We start from the raw sequence: 19,817 nt of genomic DNA, 5'->3' as shown, positions 1-19,817 counted from the left end.
GGCACCCGGCGGGGTTGGGCCTCGCCAACCTCCGCCGATCCCATCATAGAACGGGAGGATGCAGAAGAGAGACACGGGCGTTTCCCAACTTGCATACACTCCATACCTGGTACCATACTCAGACTTCGTTTCCCATTCGAGTTCACTGTTCCTCCTCGTCGTGGACCCATCCTACAGCCCCTCCCCACCCGCTTACTTGGACACTTTCCTCTATCCACTCTGTCTTGGGCTGTGATCCTGCGGATAATAGGGCTGAGATTAAATGGATCATCATTAACAAGAGCATTGGGCCCGGCTCCAAAGGTGGGTGCCCTCATATATTTGGTCCAAAATTGGAATGGAGGGCCCAATGCCGGACCCAGCGACCCGCACGCAAGGACCTCCCATATTAGTCTCCCGAATTAGAGGACCCAAGGTCAATTGTGTCCCATTGACTTTATCTGCATGAGGAGCATGTTCAAAAACAGCAAGGTCTGGACCCACAAAATCCGCAGTCAAATCAACCACAAAATCAGGCGGGCCATTTAGATCCGGAATCTGTGTTTCCGACTTTGTTTCCTCTTCTGTATAGCAATCTGCCCCTTGAATCCTGCTGCCTAGGCTGTAAGCAATTAAGGCATGATTTGCATTCCCATTATGGTCGTCCAAGTCAGCCCTACCGGCCTCCTGAACTGGCCCCTCTCGCCTCGCCGTCTCCCCCTCGTCCACCTCCATCGGAGCACGCATAGACCACCCTCCTGAGGAAGGCAAACCAAAGCGTCGTCCTTTGGGTTTACGATAATCAGGACCAAGAACATCGTGCTGAAACCACAAACCATAAGGTTTATCACTATCGTCTCGCTCTTCTCCTGTGAAGAGCCCACATTCTTTCTCACCATGATCCAGCATGCCACACAGAAAGCATGTGATGGGTAATTTCTCATACCGCAATTGCACCCATTCCACCATCCCACTATCATCGGGCAGCCGCACTGCAAGCCAACGACGGAGGGGTCCGCCAACATCTAGGAGGACCCTAATCCGTAGGTAACTACCAAAATAATCACCGCGCCTACTCTGGTCTGTCACGACATAGGTCCCGATCGCCTCGCCAATTAGTTTACCCATAGCTCGGGTCATAAACACTAATGGAAGGCCCTTGACTTGCACCCAGAATTCCTGTGAACGTAACGGAATGGATAGCGGGTCGAGCAAGCCATCGGCTGTAGCCATGAGCAATAACGAATGATTAAAAGTCCAAGGTCCGCCTCTCATAATGGTGTCCCGCGCCGCCCTGGTCTGGAACGAGAAGACGTACTTGTCCTCCTCCATATCGATAATCTGAACTTGTGCCTTAGGTCTCCAAAGTGACGCCATCGTGCGTTTGAAAGCCTCCTTATTATATGGTTTCCTTGTGAGCAGTTTGCCCACGAGCAAGAACTTAGAAGTAAGGAGATGCTTGACCTCATGCTGTTCTACCACCAGTTCCGCCAGCTCTTCATCAGTTAAAGCACTGAGATTTTCTTGGTTAAAATCTGGTGGTCGGGAAGCCTTCCAAATTATGGTAATCATGGGATTAATTGGGATCTTATCAGTGTTGAATTGGATTTACAGTTGGTTTTGGAGAATTCGTTGGGTCACTTGTGTTGTGCAAGAGATGGAATAAGTGGTATTACAGAGCTATGCGTGCAAGATGGTTCTCAAGATATTCCCTCAGCTGGAGGAAAGAATTGGCATTCATCGAAGACATGTTCACACAAATCAAAGGTGGAGACACTGAATTGATTAGCAATGTGCTTATGTTGTCATACTTTAGCTTAATTATGCCCTAATAATTTATGTAAGTTATTCAATGTGAGTTCAATGCAAACTGTCTTTGGTTTCCTTAGTTTTTGTTTCTTTTAAAGTTTCATAATTGCATGGAGTTCAACCATGTCATGACTTTCATATGCCGTCTAATCCTATTCCACTTGGAACCTTGGTAAATTCAATGAACACCTTGGTATACACCTTTCGATAATTATTGTGAGGCAAAGCCTTAAGTTCATATATTTTTCTATTAATTAGGCAGTGTCATTCTTCTCTGCAATTGATTACCATTTTCTCTACTGTTAATGTTCATTTCACGTCTAAACGACCAATCACAAGGATTTGAATTGTGGATGTTTGTTGAGATCCCTGGTGGCTGGGTTGGCGAAGTCTATTGAGTGGAGAGAAGAAGAGCAGAAGAGAATCTTGACAAAAAGATAGCAGAAGAGAAAAAGAGAAGAACAGAGCAGAAGAGAAAAACGAGAGGAAGAAGAAAAGGAAAAGGGAAAAGAAGAAAAAGACAAAAAGGTAAGAAGAAAAAGACACGGAAAGAAGAAAGAAAAGGGGAAGAAGAAAAGAAAAGAAAAATATTTTGCAAAATTACAAAATTAACCTTCTTAACGGGTGGTAACGGGTTAACCCGTTTTCGACCCGAAACGACCCGTTAGCTTAACGGGTGGCTAACGGGTTCACCCGTTTTCAACCCGACCCAATAAGCTCAACCCAAATACTGATAATTTCGTGCGAATTCGTGTCGTGTTAACGGGTCGTGTGCAATATTGCCGGGTCTAGTTTCAGGTTATATGGTAGCATAAGCTGATGGGAGATGTGTTGTTTTTAGGCATAGGTGCCGAAGTAATAGTTATTGCTATTTTTTTTTTGGCAGGGATTTATTGTTTCCCTGTCCTTGTGGGATTTGATGTTGGATTGCTTGTTCTAAGTCTGCCTTTATCTCTTTTTCTTCCCTGTGTTCTACATGCATTAGTTACGTATCTTTCTTTCACCCTTCAAAAGGAGATCTTATCTTCTTCTTCGTTTTTTTCAATTTGAAATTAGGGAACGTTGTGGAATTTTGTAGCAGCTCTCTTATGCAAATAATACTTTTTTCAGCAAACAGAAATAGGTTTGTGCAAGTAATTAATGTTCATATTGTGAAACTATCAATTTGAACCATAGTTTGTAAAAGAACTCTGCTTTAATTCTTGCACCACTAGACGTATGTTTGGTACTATCCATATTGATTTGTTGAGTTGTTTTAGTCATTGAAGTCTAGTCTTGCATAATCTACTTTTTATGTGATTTCAGCCTCAAAACATTCAGGCTGCTGACATTTAGGCTAGATGCACTTGATTTTGGCCAGGTCTTCAATCTTCGTAACATTTAGGCTGCTAACAAGGTTTAGAAGTTGTATATTTAAATTGAAGTATATTTCTTTGGTACTACGTTCAGTTTTTAGTTGAGGTTGATATCAACCTCTAAATGTTGTATTTTAGTCATGATTATGGCTCAATCTGATACAAACTTATGAATTTTTATACATAAGGGGAATTTGTAATTTGTTATACACATGCCCTATACTGGGATGCTTCATATTAATATATTTTTGGTTGATATTTTCTTTTCGAGTACAATTTTGAATGTGATTTTGTCGATGAGAAAATGTGGTGTACGCTTGAATGACCTCATTATCCACTCTGTAGAGCATTTACCTTGTTAGTATATGGCCCGCTCTGTATACGTGAGATCTCAAATTGCTACTAATTTGTTTTGAAAATAAATAAACACTTTAGACACCAATGATTTGTGTGCGAAAGTGACACTATTACAAAAGTTAAATCACAATTTGTTCTCGATGTTGTTAGAATAATGATATTTTCCGTGCTAAAAAGTATGAGTTTTTAGGAAAAACAAAAAAACAAAACAAAAAACAAAATCATGCCTTTTGATCAAAAGAAACTCCTACGGAAAACCCGACTTTTTAAAAATTGGCTGAACCGTAGCCAACCTCATAAAGCACAAATAATTGTGCCAATTGCATTAAAGAGCCCAAACCCAGATATTACAGTAGTGAGTTTACTTGTATTATTAATTTTTTTGTAAAAAGATACATAAATTAAATGTGAATAATGTGTAAATATGTCTATAATGTTGTGAATTGAGCACAAAACTCAACTTACCCTCCCCTAATGATCTTGTTGTTGATGGACTTTGTGACACACACAAGAATTGATGAATCACACACTCACACTTGAGAAACCAACCAAGCACAAAGTGACACAAGTATTTTAGAGGTTCAGCAATTGCCTACATCCTTTTGGTGATCCCCTTGAGAAATTCACTAATGAAAGAATAAGTTACAACTTTGGTTTACAAAGAAACCCCCTTAGAACTCTATTCTCTCCCAAGCTCTCTTTTCTCTCTCACCCCTTGCTCAATACTTTGATGCACTTGTGAATACTCTCACACACTTGGTGTTTCCCTCCTTGGTGTCTAGACTCTCAAGATCCAACTCAGCTCCTATCTTGAACTGATTTCCCTCTCTCTCTTCCTCCCTTGGTGAGATAACCTCCCTTTGAACACAATAGCTCCCAACTACTTGACAACTTTGAGATTAACCACACACTTGCTGTCTTGCTTCCTCTTCCCTTTAATACACAAGCCTTTGGACTTAGGAGAAGGCTCCATCTTTTCCTCCCACGTTCTCCCCTTGGTTTCCAGACTTGGACCACAACTTGGGCAGAACAAAGGCTAGGCATTGATAGCTGCAACTTCAGCCACCCTATCTAGAGCTATAGGGTAGGTACTCTTTGAAACAAGTCAACAATCCTCATTCAATGTTGCTCTAGCTTTTCCAGCACCTTGCTAGACCTCCTAGAACCCATAACACACCTTAGAGGCCCGAGGGATTAGGTAGGGAACCAACACATGTGAAGACCTCTTGAAAAACGCGTGGAAGAAAACAGCACAGCAGCCCTGGTGACTGGTCGCCCGTTACTGGCGACCGGACGCTTTGCACTCTGACTGAAAGCGACCGGTTGCTTGCACCTTGCGACCGGTCGCTTTTCGCGACTTCCAGCTTCATCTCCAGACTTCGAATCTGCTTCAAAACGACCGGTCGCAAATACCCAGCGACCGGTCGCTTCCTCCTTTACTTGCATACTTAATGTGAGCCATTTTTCCAACAATCTCCACCTTGGCGAACCATTAATCATCCCATGGACCATTGTTGAACTCTAGAACCTCTTCAAACCTCTTAGAAATCGTTCTAGTAATTTCCAAGAGTTCCACCATGACAATACTCTTCTTGCCTCAATGCACCTTTGGTGGAAGGTGCTTCTTCCAAGCCTAAACTTGAGTAACTTGGACCTCTTGTGCAGAAAAGAGTTCCCCCTTGCCAAATTCGTTGCTCCTTGCCTTCTTGGAACCTTGAATCATGGACTTCCCTTGATATGCAAAACACATACCAAACTTTTGTTCACTAAATCCCCACTTAGCACTCCTTGCTCTTGGATTTAAGAACACCTTTCTTTTCATCTATGCACCTCTCCAACTTTCCCGTTTCATGCTCCCTCTAGCACTCCGAAACGTGGCTGGAACTTCTTGGTCCATCCATCCAAAACCTAGGGATGGTTTGATGGATTCCTTGGGCCCGGACCTTGCACTTGATGATGGCTCCACCTCAAGTAGAACCCCTTTGTGAGTTTGTTGTTGCTGCCCTCCTTCTTCAACCCTTGTGTCAAGCTCCACCTCAAATGGAGTCTCCCATGACCACCTTGGCAAGAAGCTTTTCTTCAACAACATCCTCCTCATCATCCTTTTTCTTGACTTCACCTTCTGCACTAATGAATTCAAGCACCTTTGATGATGAACCTTCCTTACTTTACTTAGTCTTGCATGCAAGAAGAACTTGCTATGACTTCCCCGTTACTCTCCTCCATAACGATCAAGAGTTCATCACATGTGTCCTCATCACACACGTTGGCTGAACTTCCAGCTTTCTTCATCTTCTCCTTCCATATTGGACAATTCCGCTTCCAATGATCCTTAGACCCACACTCGAAGCACCCTTCATTGTCCTTGGACTTAGCATTCCTTCCTTTGTTGCTCTTGCCTTCTCGCTTGTTTGAACGGCCCCCTGCGAATAGACCCGTGTCTTGAGAGTTTTCCTCCGAACGTTGGGACATCCGGTGATGCGTCATCACATCTTGCACCACCTCCTCAAAATTCAAGGTACTCATCCCGAACGTAAGCGTCGTTCGGAAGTGCTTATAAGACGGAGGCAAGGATGTTAGAAACATAAGTGCCTTATCCTCCGTATCATACTTCACATCCATTCTTTGCAAGTCAGCAACACATCTATTGAAGCTACTCAAATGCTCCATTAGATTACCTTCCTCCTCCATCCGAAGATTTAGGAGTTCCTCCTTGAGGAAGAGCTTGTTGGGCAGCGACTTCCCTGCAAACATCTCTTCGAGCTTCTCCCATGTTTGCTTCGCTGTGTCTTGCATCACGTTGATGAGCACCTCATCGGTGATGTAGTTCTCGATGGCTCCTCTAGCCAACTCATCTAGCACACCCCACTCCGCATCTGTCATGGTTGTTGGCTTCTTCTCATTGCCTCCCAAGACAATGCTAAGATTTTGTTGTGTAAGGGCTGACTTCATCCTCCTTTGCCATAGAGTGAAGTTCTCCTTCCCTGTGAAGGGCTTCAACTCCACCTTCATGGTGACAGATTGTGGTTGTCTCTGCTGCAAAGAGCTACCTCCTTCTTCACCTTCCTTGTCACTTGCCATCTTCAACACACTAGCAACTTGCTGCTCCAACTCAGCTCTGATACCACTTGTTGTGAATTGAGCACAAAACTCAACTTACCCTCCCCTAATGATCTTGTTGTTGATGGACTTTGTGACACACACAAGAATGGATGAATCACACACTCACACTTGAGAAACCAACCAAGCACAAAGTGACACAAGTATTTTAGAGGTTCAGCAATTGCCTACATCCTCTTGGTGATCCCCTTGAGAAATTCACTAATGAAAGAATAAGTTACAACTTTGGTTTACAAAGAAACCCCCTTAGAACTCTATTCTCTCCCAAGCTCTCTTTTCTCTCTCACCCCTTGCTCAACACTTTGATGCACTTGTGAATACTCTCACACACTTGGTGTTTCCCTCCTTGGTGTCTAGACTCTCAAGACCCAACTCAGCTCCTATCTTGAACTGATTTCCCTCTCTCTCTTCCTCCCTTGGTGAGATAACTTCCCTTTGAACACAATAGCTCCCAGATACTTGACAACTTTGAGATTAACCACACACTTGCTGTCTTGCTTCCTCTTCCCTTTAATACACAAGCCTTTGGACTTAGGAGAAGGCTCCATCTTTTCCTCCCACGTTCTCCCCTTGGTTTCCAGACTTGGACCACAACTTGGGCAGAACAAAGGCTAGGCATTGATAGCTGCAACTTCAGCCACCCTATCTAGAGCTATAGGGTAGGTACTCTTTGAAACAAGTCAACAATCCTCATTCAATGTTGCTCTAGCTTTTCCAGCACCTTGCTAGACCTCCTAGAACCCATAACACACCTTAGAGGCCCGAGGGATTAGGTAGGGAACCAACACATGTGAAGACCTCTTGAAAAACGCGTGGAAGAAAACAGCACAGCAACCCTGGCGACCGGTCGCCCGTTACTGGCGACCGGACGCTTTGCACTCTGACTGAAGGCGACCGGTCGCTTGCACCTTGCGACCGGTCGCTTTTCGCGACTTCCAGCTTCATCTCCAGGCTTCGAATCTGCTTCAAAACGACCGGTCGCAAATACCCAGCGACCGGTCGCTTCCTCCTTCACTTGCATACTTAATGTGAGCCATTTTTCCAACATATAATACAATCACTATATGCAAAATTTTCTAACTAAATTTCAAAGGATTATCCACACCACTAAAGAGAATTTTTTGGGAAATGAAATTCTCAATCTATAGATTATGCATTACAGGAGAATGAATATGATTACCATTAACAAGTCTTTAACTTGGTTTTTCACATTTTTTTTTTCTTTTGATAGTAATTAGGCTGTGTCCCTATAATAGACACCTTACCTAATTGAAAAAAGTTAATTGAAGGAAGTTAGAAAATGAAAAATGAAAAAAAGAAAAAGGTCCGATGTCACATAATTGACTACACTTTTCCTTTGTTAGTTGTAAGTCGGGATGATAGTGTGAAACTAAGTTGGTAGGTAGATATAGCTAAACGATATGGAAGGTTGTTATTGAACTTGAATCAAAGATTATGGAACTCTTTGGTTCAAAATTTCCTCAGCATCTTCATGTCTGATGGTCGGATTGGGCCACAAAAATCATCTGTTTTCTTTGACTGGGTCATGAGCTATGACTATTGATCTCGGCCGAGTCAATACTCATCCAAAAATCCAAGTAGGTAGGAAATCATGTAGACTGTAGCCGAGCCCACACACAAGATAGGGCAAGACTTCAAAATCAACAAGTCAATCCATAAAGCAACCTCACATCACAATTTCCACATTGTTCTCAATCCGACATGTCAATATCTCAGGTGACAAATTTTCCATCATTCACACACTATTGCAAAAGTGTAGAGTTTGCTTCTTTTGGTTGTTAAATGTTTAAAAATTCGAGTTTAATTGGGTTTAATTTGGAATAAAATGCGCTGAGAATTTCAGGGTTAAAATTTGGTAGTTGGAAAGTAGCAAGTTGATATTGCATGCATGATGCAAATTAATATTGCACTAGTGCATTAAACCCGCTCATTTCTTTAGGAGCAACAAAACCTACAATTAATATGTAATTTTTAATTTTTCTTTTCACTATAGGCTTTCTATAGGCTTCCTAAACGCTTAAGAGCATCCACAATAGGCTTCCTAAACTACCTCCTTAACTAAAATTTAGTAAGTTTAGTAAGAATCAGTTGGGAACTTGAGATATGGTTGAGTATAATTAGTCTCGTTGAACAATAAGAGCCAATCAAGTCTTCTAAACCCAATTTCTAGCAAACACTGACTCATTCCAAAAAAACAAAAGAAAAAATATATATAATTTTAGCAACCGACAACAATATGGAAAATGAAGAATATAAACAATTCAAACTAATGTGGTAGCTAGTAGGGTAGTTAGAAACTAAGGGTTTTCTTTTGTAAGGAATAAATAGATAAATAAAAGTAAGAATAGTAATGGTTATTGACATGGCATAGAATAAATGGTACCCTGTAAATAAATAAATAAATTGGTAAAAAGTAACTTTTGTTGTCTATATTTTGACGAATTTTCCATCTTGGTTGTTGTATTTTTGATAAAATTGAAAGAAAATTTGACTAAGTAAGAATCGATCAAGCCTTCTAAATCCAATTTCTAGCAGACACCGACTCATTCCACAAAAACAAAAGAACTGGAAAAAAAACATAATTTTAACAACCTGCAACAAAATGAAAAATGAAGAATATGAACAAGTCAAACTAATGTGCTAGCTTGTAGGGTAGTTTGGAACTAATGCTTTTCTTTTGTAAGGAATAAATGGATGAATAAAAGAAAGAATAGTAATGGTTATTGACATGGCATAGAAGGTCTTCCTTTTTTTCTTTAAAAAGAAAAATGATTGGCATAGTAATGGTTACTACTAGGATAAAAAAAACTGAATCAAATTGCCGTGCAATAATTTGGATTGAAATTGAAAAACTTGCATGTTTTAAATTGGCCATAATTTGTCATATCATAGCAAAGTTAGGTGGAGTTTCTCTCTTTCAATTCGTTTGTCTTTGAGAAACAAGTTGCCATGCACTACGTTAACGATCAACTTTTAGTTAAAGCACGACATTATAAAGAATTAATGACAGGACCGTCCCAAATTCCTTGGAACTCGAGACGAATCCTGTGGAAATTCCGACATCACACCGATGCCGAGCTCACTTACTAAAAATTTAGCCTCTTTACCAAATTAAGGGAAAATAGCACGAGACTTTCTACCGAAATTTCGGCAGAGTCTCCCTTGTAAATTAGACTTTCCACAAAAATTCCAACCTGCATAAAACACATTTAAAACACCAACTAGCAGCATGCACAAGTTAACAACATGCAATCACAAAATAGGCCTCCGGCCTTCCAATGGTTCGAAACAAAACCAACAAAGTTCTTAAGTCAGATACTTCATAAACAATACAATTAAAGATCTCAAACAACTTTACGAATACCACTGAAATCATTAAACTAGATTTAAATCCAATAACCACAACGAAATCAAATCACAAACTCAGAATCGCTCAAACCCTTTTAAACATAATATAATTCGCGGTTGCACCTAGGTGAGACCCCAGGCTGCCTACGTACCCTTGGACAAGGGATCAAGCCACACGTAGTTCTCATCTCAACGGTCACAACTCCGATAATAGACAATTATTTACAACCGAACCACTATACATTTCAGATCTATCACAATTCTAAATTCGATAAAAACACATTGAAACATTATCACTTTCTTCCGAAGGCATCGTATTAAGAAGACATCCGAAGGGCCTGGACAAACTCCGACAGGCCTGGGCAAAACAAATCTCCGAAGGGCCTGGGCAAACTCTGACGGGCTTGGGCAAAATAAATCTCCGAAGGGCCTGGGCAAAATAAATCAATCTCCGAAGGGCCTGGGCAAACTCCGACGGGCCTGGGCCAAATAAATCAATCTCCGAAGGGCTTGGACAAACTCTGACGGGCCTGGGCAAAATAAATCAATCATGTTTGATGTTTTCGGTGATATTCGTAAAATTGTTTGAGATATTCAATTGCTTTGTTTATGTAGTTTTCGATTTAAGAACTGTGCTGGTTTTGTTTCATTGTAAGATCCCACATCGACCAACGGAGAGGGGGTTGATGTGCCTTATATGTACATGCCCGCATCCATCTAGCACGAGGCCTTTTGGGAGTTCACTGGCTTCGAAGTCTTAGGAACTCCGAAGTTAAGCGAGTTAGGGGCTAGAGCAATCCCAGGATGGTGACCCACTGGGAAGTTGCTCGTGAGCTCCCAGAAACAAAACCGTGCAGCGGAGCCGATCCCGGGATGTGATAATTTGGTATCAGAGCCACTCTGCCGTGTGGTGCGAGTGTGCCGACGAGGACGTTTGGCCCCTAAGGGGGGTGGATTGTAAGATCCCACATCAACCAACGGAGAGGGGGTTGATGTGCCTTATATGTACATGCCCGCATCCATCTAGATCGAGGCCTTTTGGGAGCTCACTGGCTTCGGAGTCTTAGGAACTCCGAAGTTAAGCGAGTTAGGGGCTAGATGTCACGCCCCGGACTCGGGGGTAGGTGGAAATCTCGCGCCCGGTGCGTGAGTAAAATAAAATAAAAAGAAATACAAAGAAGGGTTTAAAATAAACTTCTGTTATAAAAATAATTCCAAAATCTTACAACTTTACAATAAATAAATAAAGCTCTATCACTCTCATCTAATTCATCCTCAACTGGTTTAGTCCTTGTCTTGCCCACTAATTCATCTGAAAAATTAAACAGAGTGAGGGATGAGCAACCACCGCTCAGTAGGGACATGAGACCTTACCACAGAAGATTGATATAACTAAATTAAGTGACATGAAATCACATAGCCAAATATCATATAATTATGAATAATGCATGAATGAGCTTCAATTCTAATTCCCGTTAATTCATATAACTGGACAAGCAGACCTGCACGTCCCATACCATGCTTATACCACTTGGTCCCGGATGCCCATTTATATGAACTAACACCCATCTCAATCATCCCATAATTCCCCCTTTTGTTAGTCATCTTGCGTAACTCCCTTTTGCCAGTCCCGAATCACCCAATAAAAACCATGTGCACTGTGGGATCCCTGAGACCTGGTACCTGCCAAGAGTTAGACTCAACTACACAAAAGATCATTCCCATTACCCTCTTTTCTATACTTTCTTTATCAATCCAAGAACTCCAACCATCACCGATAACATGATGCATTTCAAATAATAATATCATGCATAATATAGTACTCACAAAATTTAATTAAATCAATCCCCGTAAAGGCATCCCAAGAAATCCCTACCTCGATTCCAAAGCATTGCTCCAAGTTAAGAAAATACAAGCTAAGCCCCAAATCTCCTCCAAGAATCACCTCTCTCTCTCTCTCTCTCCCTCTCTCTCTAAATTTCTTATGTTTTGAAACTATAAGGTTATGCTCCTATTTATAGTGGTTATAGGGATAGGATAAACTTTAATATTAAAAGGATAAGAACATCGAAGTTTATCCAAAAGATAAATATCCTAACAAGATAAGATCATTCAAGTTTATCCAAAAGATAAATATCTTAAAGATAATATCATTCAAGTTTATCCAAATGATAAATATCTTAAAAAGATAATATCATCCAAGTTTATCCAAATGATAAATATCTTCTTTTATCATTTTAAAATACGGGTCTTCACAATCTATCCTCCTTAAATGAAATTTCGTCCTCGAAATTTAGTAGCACTTAATTAAGAAAATCTACTCCGAAAGATCTTTGTCATTAACTTCTTTAAATTCAAACCTATACGCTTACACTAATCTTCTACCACAGTTCCCAAGGGTATCTAATCCCTATGCTCTGATACCATTCTGTCACGCCCCGGACCCGGGGGTAGGTGGAAATCTCGCGCCCGGTGCGTGAGTAAAATAAAATAAAAAGAAATACAAAGAAGGGTTTAAAATAAACTTCTGTTATAAAAATAATTCCAAAATCTTACAACTTTACAATAAATAAATAAAGCTCTATCACTCTCATCTAATTCATCCTCAACTGGTTTAGTCCTTGTCTTGCCCACTAATTCATCTGAAAAATTAAACAGAGTGAGGGATGAGCAACCACCGCTCAGTAGGGACATGAGACCTTACCACAGAAGATTGATATAACTAAATTAAGTGACATGAAATCACATAGCCAAATATCATATAATTATGAATAATGCATGAATGAGCTTCAATTTTAATTCCCGTTAATTCATATAACTGGACAAGCAGACCTGCACGTCCCATACCATGCTTATACCACTTGGTCCCGGATGCCCATTTATATGAACTAACACCCATCTCAATCATCCCATAATTCCCCCTTTTGTTAGTCATCTTGCCTAACTCCCTTTCGCCAGTCCCGAATCACCCAATAAAAACCATGTGCACTGTGGGATCCCTGAGACCTGGTACCTGCCAAGAGTTAGACTCAACTACACAAAAGATCATTCCCATTACCCTCTTTTCCATACTTTCTTTATCAATCCAAGAACTCCAACCATCACCGATAACATGATGCATTTCAAATAATAATATCATGCATAATATAGTACTCACAAAATTTAATTAAATCAATCCCCGTAAAGGCATTCCAAGAAATCCCTACCTCGATTCCAAAGCATTGCTCCAAGTTAAGAAAATACAAGCTAAGCCCCAAATCTCCTCCAAGAATCACCTCTCTCTCTCTCTCTCTCTCTCTCTCTCTCTCTCTCTCCCTCTCTCTCTAAATTTCTTATGTTTTGAAACTATAAGGTTATGCTCCTATTTATAGTGGTTATAGGGATAGGATAAACTTTAATATTAAAAGGATAAGAACATCGAAGTTTATCCAAAAGATAAATATCCTAACAAAATAAGATCATTCAAGTTTATCCAAAAGATAAATATCTTAAAGATAATATCATTCAAGTTTATCCAAATGATAAATATCTTAAAAAGATAATATCATCCAGGTTTATCCAAATGATAAATATCTTCTTTTATCATTTTAAAATACGGGTCTTCACACTAGAGCAATCTCAGGATGGGTGACCCACTGGGAAGTTGCTCGTGAGCTCCCAGAAACAAAACCGTGAGGGCAGAGAGGGGGGCCCAAAGCGAACAATATCGTGCTACGGCGGAACCGATCCCGGGATGTGTCTCTTAAAGCAAATAAAAGACATCATGAAAGAGTGGCATATTTGGTTGGAACAAGCAGCGTAGCTAGGCAGTAAATCACGTGGATTTTGGGGAGGAGTTTCTTCCATAGCCCAAATTGTTAGCACGGGCTCTCAATGACGTGGATTTTAGTATAAATCTATAGGTGAAATTACTTTCATACTTCAGTTACTAAAATACGGGATAGAAAAAATACGAATAAAATATGTACATATATTATTTGACAAAAAAAGAAGGAACTAGTTTTGCAGAGACTCAATAAGATTATCAAGCACTGCTGCATCAGAATTGGTGGGATATGTTCAATTGCAATACATACGCGCATCGTTTAGAAGAAATAATATTGTAAATTAGAGTCAAAAGCTAATACTTGATCGAGTAGGCAACCAAATATCTTAGCAATTAAAGAAAACACTAGAATCCTTCACTGGAGGTCTTAGGCAAGACAATAGGCACATATAATATTCTACTAAATTCAACTAGAAGTCCCAAAGTCATTAATTAGTAAGTAATTAAAACGCTAGAAAACAGGAAATAAAAAAGGCAAAAGTAAATCCAAACTGAAATACATCTCCGTTGCCAAAAAGAGTGTTGCTAAATGTTTGGGCTATCCCACTTGAATTGGACTTATGGGAAAAACTGAACAAGTATGAGAAAGAACTCAATTGTGATTTAAACAACCCACAATAAAATAAAAGCAACTTTGTCATACAGTACATATCTAGTTTCCTAGGCGTAACCTACATTTTCCATGCTTAAGTATATATATAATTTTAATTTGTGGATCATAAAAAGAGAAAAGCAAAAATTCTCTGCTTGGGGTTCAGCCCGCTGCCCCCAGCTAAGTTATTGTCTGCAAAGCAATAGATATATAGGATGGTCCTATGATGAAAGAACGACTGACCTCGTACCTGTGCCTATAAGCATACAATCCTTACCCCAAAGCAAATATAAAAGGCATGTGAAATCAATTTCTTATGGGATGAATCTGAGCGTGGGGCAGGCGCTGTAGTGAACATATATAATAATGTCAAGAAGATATAGTAAATACGTTGATAATGCATGCGAAATCATGAATGTAAGAAGTTTTCTTATATGCTCGGTGGCTTAGAGGATGTGTAATATTAGTGCCCGTTATTGGTCAAATGACAATCAGGTTGCTTTGGCCGCGGCTTGCTAGGGGTCTCTTTTGATCTACAAGGTCGCATCGCATCTATTTAAACAATGATATGTTCACGGGCAGAATTGAGCGATGCTGGAAATTGGACAGGAATATAATAGAGAGGAGTTAGCTATTGACAAATGTCAAGTCGCTATTACCCTTGAGGGCAAAAGGGCTCTATTTATAGAGGGTTTGGGTGTCCTCTTGGTGTCAAGTTTCTCTATGGCAATTGTGAGAGTAGCCTGGGAGGACGGTCAGATATGGTACAAATACAAATAGTAAGAATCGATCAAGCCTTCTAAACCCAATTTCTAGCAGACATAGACTCATTCCACAAAAACAAAAGAACTGAAAAAAAAAACATAATTTTAACAACCCGCAACGAAATGAAAAATGAAGAATATGAACAATTCAAACTAATGTGCTAGCTTGTAGGGTAGTTAGGAACTAATGCTTTTCTTTTGTAAGGAATAAATGGATGAATAAAAGAAAGAATAGTAATGGTTATTGACATGGCATAGAAGGTCTTCCTTTTTTTCTTTAAAAAGAAAAATGATTGGCATAGTAAAAAACTGAACCAAATTGCCGTGCAATAATTTGGATTGAAATTGAAAAACTTGCATGTTTTAAATTGGCCATAATTTGTCATATCATAGCAAAGTTAGGTGGAGTTTCTCTCTTTGAATTCGTTTGTCTTTGAGAAACAAGTTGCCCTGCACTACGTTTAGAAAATCGAAATTGGTTTAACGTTAAAGCACGACATTACAAAGAGTTAAAGCAAATAAAAGACATCATGAAAGAGTGGCATATTTTGAACAAGCAACGTAGGCAGTAAACCACGTGGATTTTGGGGAGGAGTTTCTTCCATAGCCCAAATTGTTAGCACGGGCTCTCAATGACGTGGATTTTAGTATAAATCTATAGGTGAAAAATTACTTTCATACTTCAGTTACTAAAATACGGGATAGAAAAAATACGAATAAAATATGTACATATATTATTTGACAAAAAAAGAAGGAATGGTATTTCAATATTAATTTAAAAAAATTAAAGTGTATTATTTTACTTAATAATATGTGTATAATACATGAAGTTTACTTATATTAAACAATTTGTAAAAAGATACATATATGAATGCTGGTCGTCGCGCAAACTATGTGCAAATTTAATAACTAGGTTTCAAGGATTATCCACACCATTGAAGAGAACACGTTAATTTTTGGGGAATGAAAATTGATTTCCATTAACAAGTTTTTTTTTAGGTGAGACCCAAGGGTATCCACTGCCGACAGTAGTGACTAATCCCTTTCGCCGCAAGAGCTCTCCCAATGGAGGTAAATGGCTGGCCACAAAATGCGCTCCATTCCCATGGGCGGGGATCGAATCCCCGACCTCATGGTTAAGGAATGAGGTGAGCTACCACCACACCACATCTCATGGTTCCATTAACAAGTTTTTGACTTGGTTTTTCATCTTTTGTTTTTCTTTTGGTAGTAATTTCACTACTACATTTAACCATTTGCGCGACGGGGAATAATTCGTCGCGCAAAGAACAATCGAGTCGCGCCAGATTCAGAGCGACAAATACAATCCCCGTCGCGCAAAGTTCGTAAAGAAAGACTTTGCGCGACAAATATATGTTTTAGTCGCGCGACCTGCGACAAAGAACAATATTAGTCGCGCAAATCGAGCGACGGTTCATATTAGTCGCGCAAACATTCGTCTCACAAAAATAAGTGCGACGACAACTTAATCGTCGCATAGTAGTTTGCGCGACGACTAACATTCGTCTCACAAAAATAAGTGCGACGACTAATATTCGTCTCACAAAAATCAGTGCGAAGACAACTTAATCGTCGCATAGTATTTTGCGCGACGACTAATATTCGTCTCACAAAAATAAGTGCGACGACAACTTAATCGTCGCATATTAGTTTGCGCGACGACCAGCATTCGTCTCAGAAAAATAGATGCGACAATAAAATAATCGTCGGATCTTATTTTGCGCGACGAATATTTGTACTAGCATGAAATTTAGTGTGGCGAAATGGATTCGTCTCTAGTAAATTTGCTCGACAAATAATATTAGTCGCATTGTCTTTTCCGCGACGAATCGTTTTCGTCGCGTAAAAATAAATATAGAGTTTTCAAATTTAATTTAAATTTATACTATTGTGTTAGTGCGACGGAAATTACTGTCGTCGCGCAAAATTAAATATATTTTATTTATTTTATTTTTACGTGTTTTTTTATAATAAAATCTATTTCATTTAATTTTAATTGTATACGGTTTTTTTTTTTTGCAATATATAAAATCTTTTTGTAATAGAATAAAATTACAATAAAAAACCATAATGAAGTGGAAAAGATAATATAAATTTATATAATACAAGACAAAATGTTTAAAATGTAATTAAGAAAGTTAAAAACTAATTAAAAAATGTAGCAACATCTATGTTGTCGTCTTGCAAATGCGGCTCGGAAGTCTGGGCATGATCGACAGGGGCAGAAGTGTGGTGGCCATGCTCTGGTTGAGGGGGCTCGGAAGTCGACGAGGAACCAAAATGTGACGGGAGTGGAATGCCGGACCGAGAGAGGGACTCTATAAGCTGTGACATCTGGGTATTATACGAGGCCATTTGGCTAGCCATTTGGTTCTTAAGCTCGGCCACCTCCGCTTTCAAAGCAATCACTTCAGTTTCTGATTGGGACGATGGAGGAGCTCTAGGTTCCCACCGTCTGGCATTCCCCATCCCTCGACAATATGACCCTGGCCTCCTCTCGAGACTCTGATCTAAGGTCTCCGTCAGTATTTGAAACCCCGCATCCGGTGGAGGATCCACAACATCGAGCGGAGTATCGGGAGGAAGCTGGGAGGCGGACTCTTGAAGAACCAACTGGCTCTTCTCTATCATGGTCGTCTATTTAACATAACATAAAACATGAATTAAAAACACACATACTATGAACTTGAATGTGTAAAACAATAATTAAAATGAAAGAATACTTACATGAAGGGACTCCGCCAACTCATTCCCGGGTCTAACATAAACGTCGCCAAACACGTCGATCTCCGGGAATTTGGACCCCCCCTTGATTGAACAAGAAAAGAAAATTGTTAGTACAAAAAAAACAAATTCATATTAATGACATATTAGAATTTTTATAAAAAAGATGATTTAATTATTACCCGCCGCCGCGCCTCCATCCTATATGAGAAGGGCCTGGAACCGGAATGATGGAGAAGAGTCTTCTTGTCCCTATTGCCCTTATTTGCTTTCGCCTTCTTCTGTTATACCAAAAATAAACGTATTAGTTAAAAATAAAATGAAATTAAAACAAAATAAATAAACATTAGTAAGAAACATATAATAAATTTCAACTTAATATAAAAAAATTACCACATAATCAGAGTCTTGAAAATGACTGCAGAGCCACGCCCAACTATCTTGGCGCCCCTCAAGCTCCTTCGGGCAACCCTCCTGAAGAGCGACCTGCGGATCATCATATGCCATAAAATGGTGGTGCAGATCGCTCTTCCACTGCTTGTACCTGTCACCAAAGAGTCTGTTGACATACCCCAATGACTCATCAGGGAGGTTCTCTAAATTGTAGTTCGCCTGCAATACATTAATTATATTCATTAAGTATTATAAATATATAAAATTTGAAAGCAAAACAATTAAAAAGCATACATACCGACAGCTGTCCGCGCACCACCGTCCGTATCTCGTCAGGTATGACCTTCCAAGATTTCCATTTCATCGGACAATGGGTCCGAACGACGTGACCAATGTCGTGTGCCAATGAGCTATGTTGGTCCGCCGTTGGTGCAGCTCGATGTCGCTCGTCGTATCCGATGTTGACACGAGTGTTGGTCACCCGGGTGGCCTTCGCCGTCTTCAACTGGCGACAAGGTCCCCGGGTGTTCCTCTTCGCTGCAAACACATATAACATTAACATTAAATATATAATCCTACCAAAATATTGGTCTGAAACTGCTGGAGTTGAAGGAAATCTTTACCTGGTGGTTGTGAATCTGACGCACCAGCAGCAGGGGGCGAAGTGTCCATCATATGGGGGGATCGATGACGCCGCCTGGCGCTAACAGGTTGCGCCACTGATGACTCAGATGACACCGCCACATGGGAGACGTGAGGAGAAACCGGCATAACGTCCACCTGTGGTGGGGCAGTGGCAGCCGACGTCGAAGTCGGGGGAGGCAAAGGCTGTGCAGTCGTCATCGCCTTACGAGTTCTGATAAGCTCCGACATCTGCATGAAACAAACATTTATAATAAAAATAACCCCAACAACTAATCAAGAACAAATTCAATATTAAACATATTCATTCACCAAATACGAACAAATCAAATTGCAAAAACTCATGGAATCAATCCTTGATATACTAGAATAATTTCTACCTAAATAAAAAAGAAAAACACATCATTCCATTATGTGAAGCAAACCGAAGAACCTCAATTCCAAACAAATTCAAATTTACAAAATGAAATGGATAAATGCAATATGAACAATAAAACAAACCCACGAACAACAATTCCAAAAAATTTCAGATTTACATAATTAGAAACCTACGGGATTTTGACATATACAATCGTTGTTTTGCTATCAAATAATACAATTTCAACACAATGCAGTCACCCTAACATGAATGCGTACGTATCCTAACAGATTTTGTATTTTGTAATTTTCAAAGTTCAATCAAACTGTAGTTTCCCAAAAAAAAAATGCAGAGAAACTTGTTTGAAACTTAGCACAAAACAAAAAGGAAACAGACTAAGCAATTTCAACACTGACAAAATCCTAACATAAAATCTGAAATCATATCTGAAACATAAAATCCTAACCAACCATCAGACTAAGGAAACAGAAATCACAAACAGAAATTA

At 39.8% G+C, this 19,817-nt stretch overlaps 1 protein-coding gene across 1 annotated transcript; it reads right to left on the bottom strand.

Annotated features, from left to right (window-relative positions):
• Window positions 1-17,337: 17,337 nt before the first annotated feature.
• Window positions 17,338-18,673, bottom strand: LOC148293526 (uncharacterized). The gene is made up of 5 exons (XM_088254504.1): window positions 18,608-18,673; window positions 18,310-18,528; window positions 18,099-18,197; window positions 17,920-18,000; window positions 17,338-17,829 (listed from the first exon to the last, which is right to left on the bottom strand). Exons 1-5 carry the CDS (start codon window positions 18,671-18,673, stop codon window positions 17,338-17,340), a joined length of 957 nt encoding a protein of 318 aa, XP_088110630.1.
• Window positions 18,674-19,817: the final 1,144 nt, after the last annotated feature.

This window comes from Prunus avium, chromosome 6 (genome assembly GCF_965620075.1).
Source record: "Prunus avium chromosome 6, drPruAviu1.hap1.1, whole genome shotgun sequence".
In the NCBI taxonomy this organism is placed as follows: domain Eukaryota; kingdom Viridiplantae; phylum Streptophyta; class Magnoliopsida; order Rosales; family Rosaceae; genus Prunus; species Prunus avium.
Note: the sequence above shows the minus strand (reverse complement) of the source record. Positions and strands in the feature narration are given on the sequence as shown.

Coding starts and splice junctions, on each gene's coding strand:
- LOC148293526 (XM_088254504.1), bottom strand. CDS start 18,673: ATGAAATGGAAATCTTGGAAGGTCATACCTGACGAGATACGGACGGTG. Junction 18,529..18,607: donor TGGTGCGCGGACAGCTGTCG/GTATGTATGCTT, acceptor AATGTATTGCAG/GCGAACTACAATTTAGAGAA. Junction 18,001..18,098: donor GGATGGAGGCGCGGCGGCGG/GTAATAATTAAA, acceptor TGTTCAATCAAG/GGGGGGTCCAAATTCCCGGA.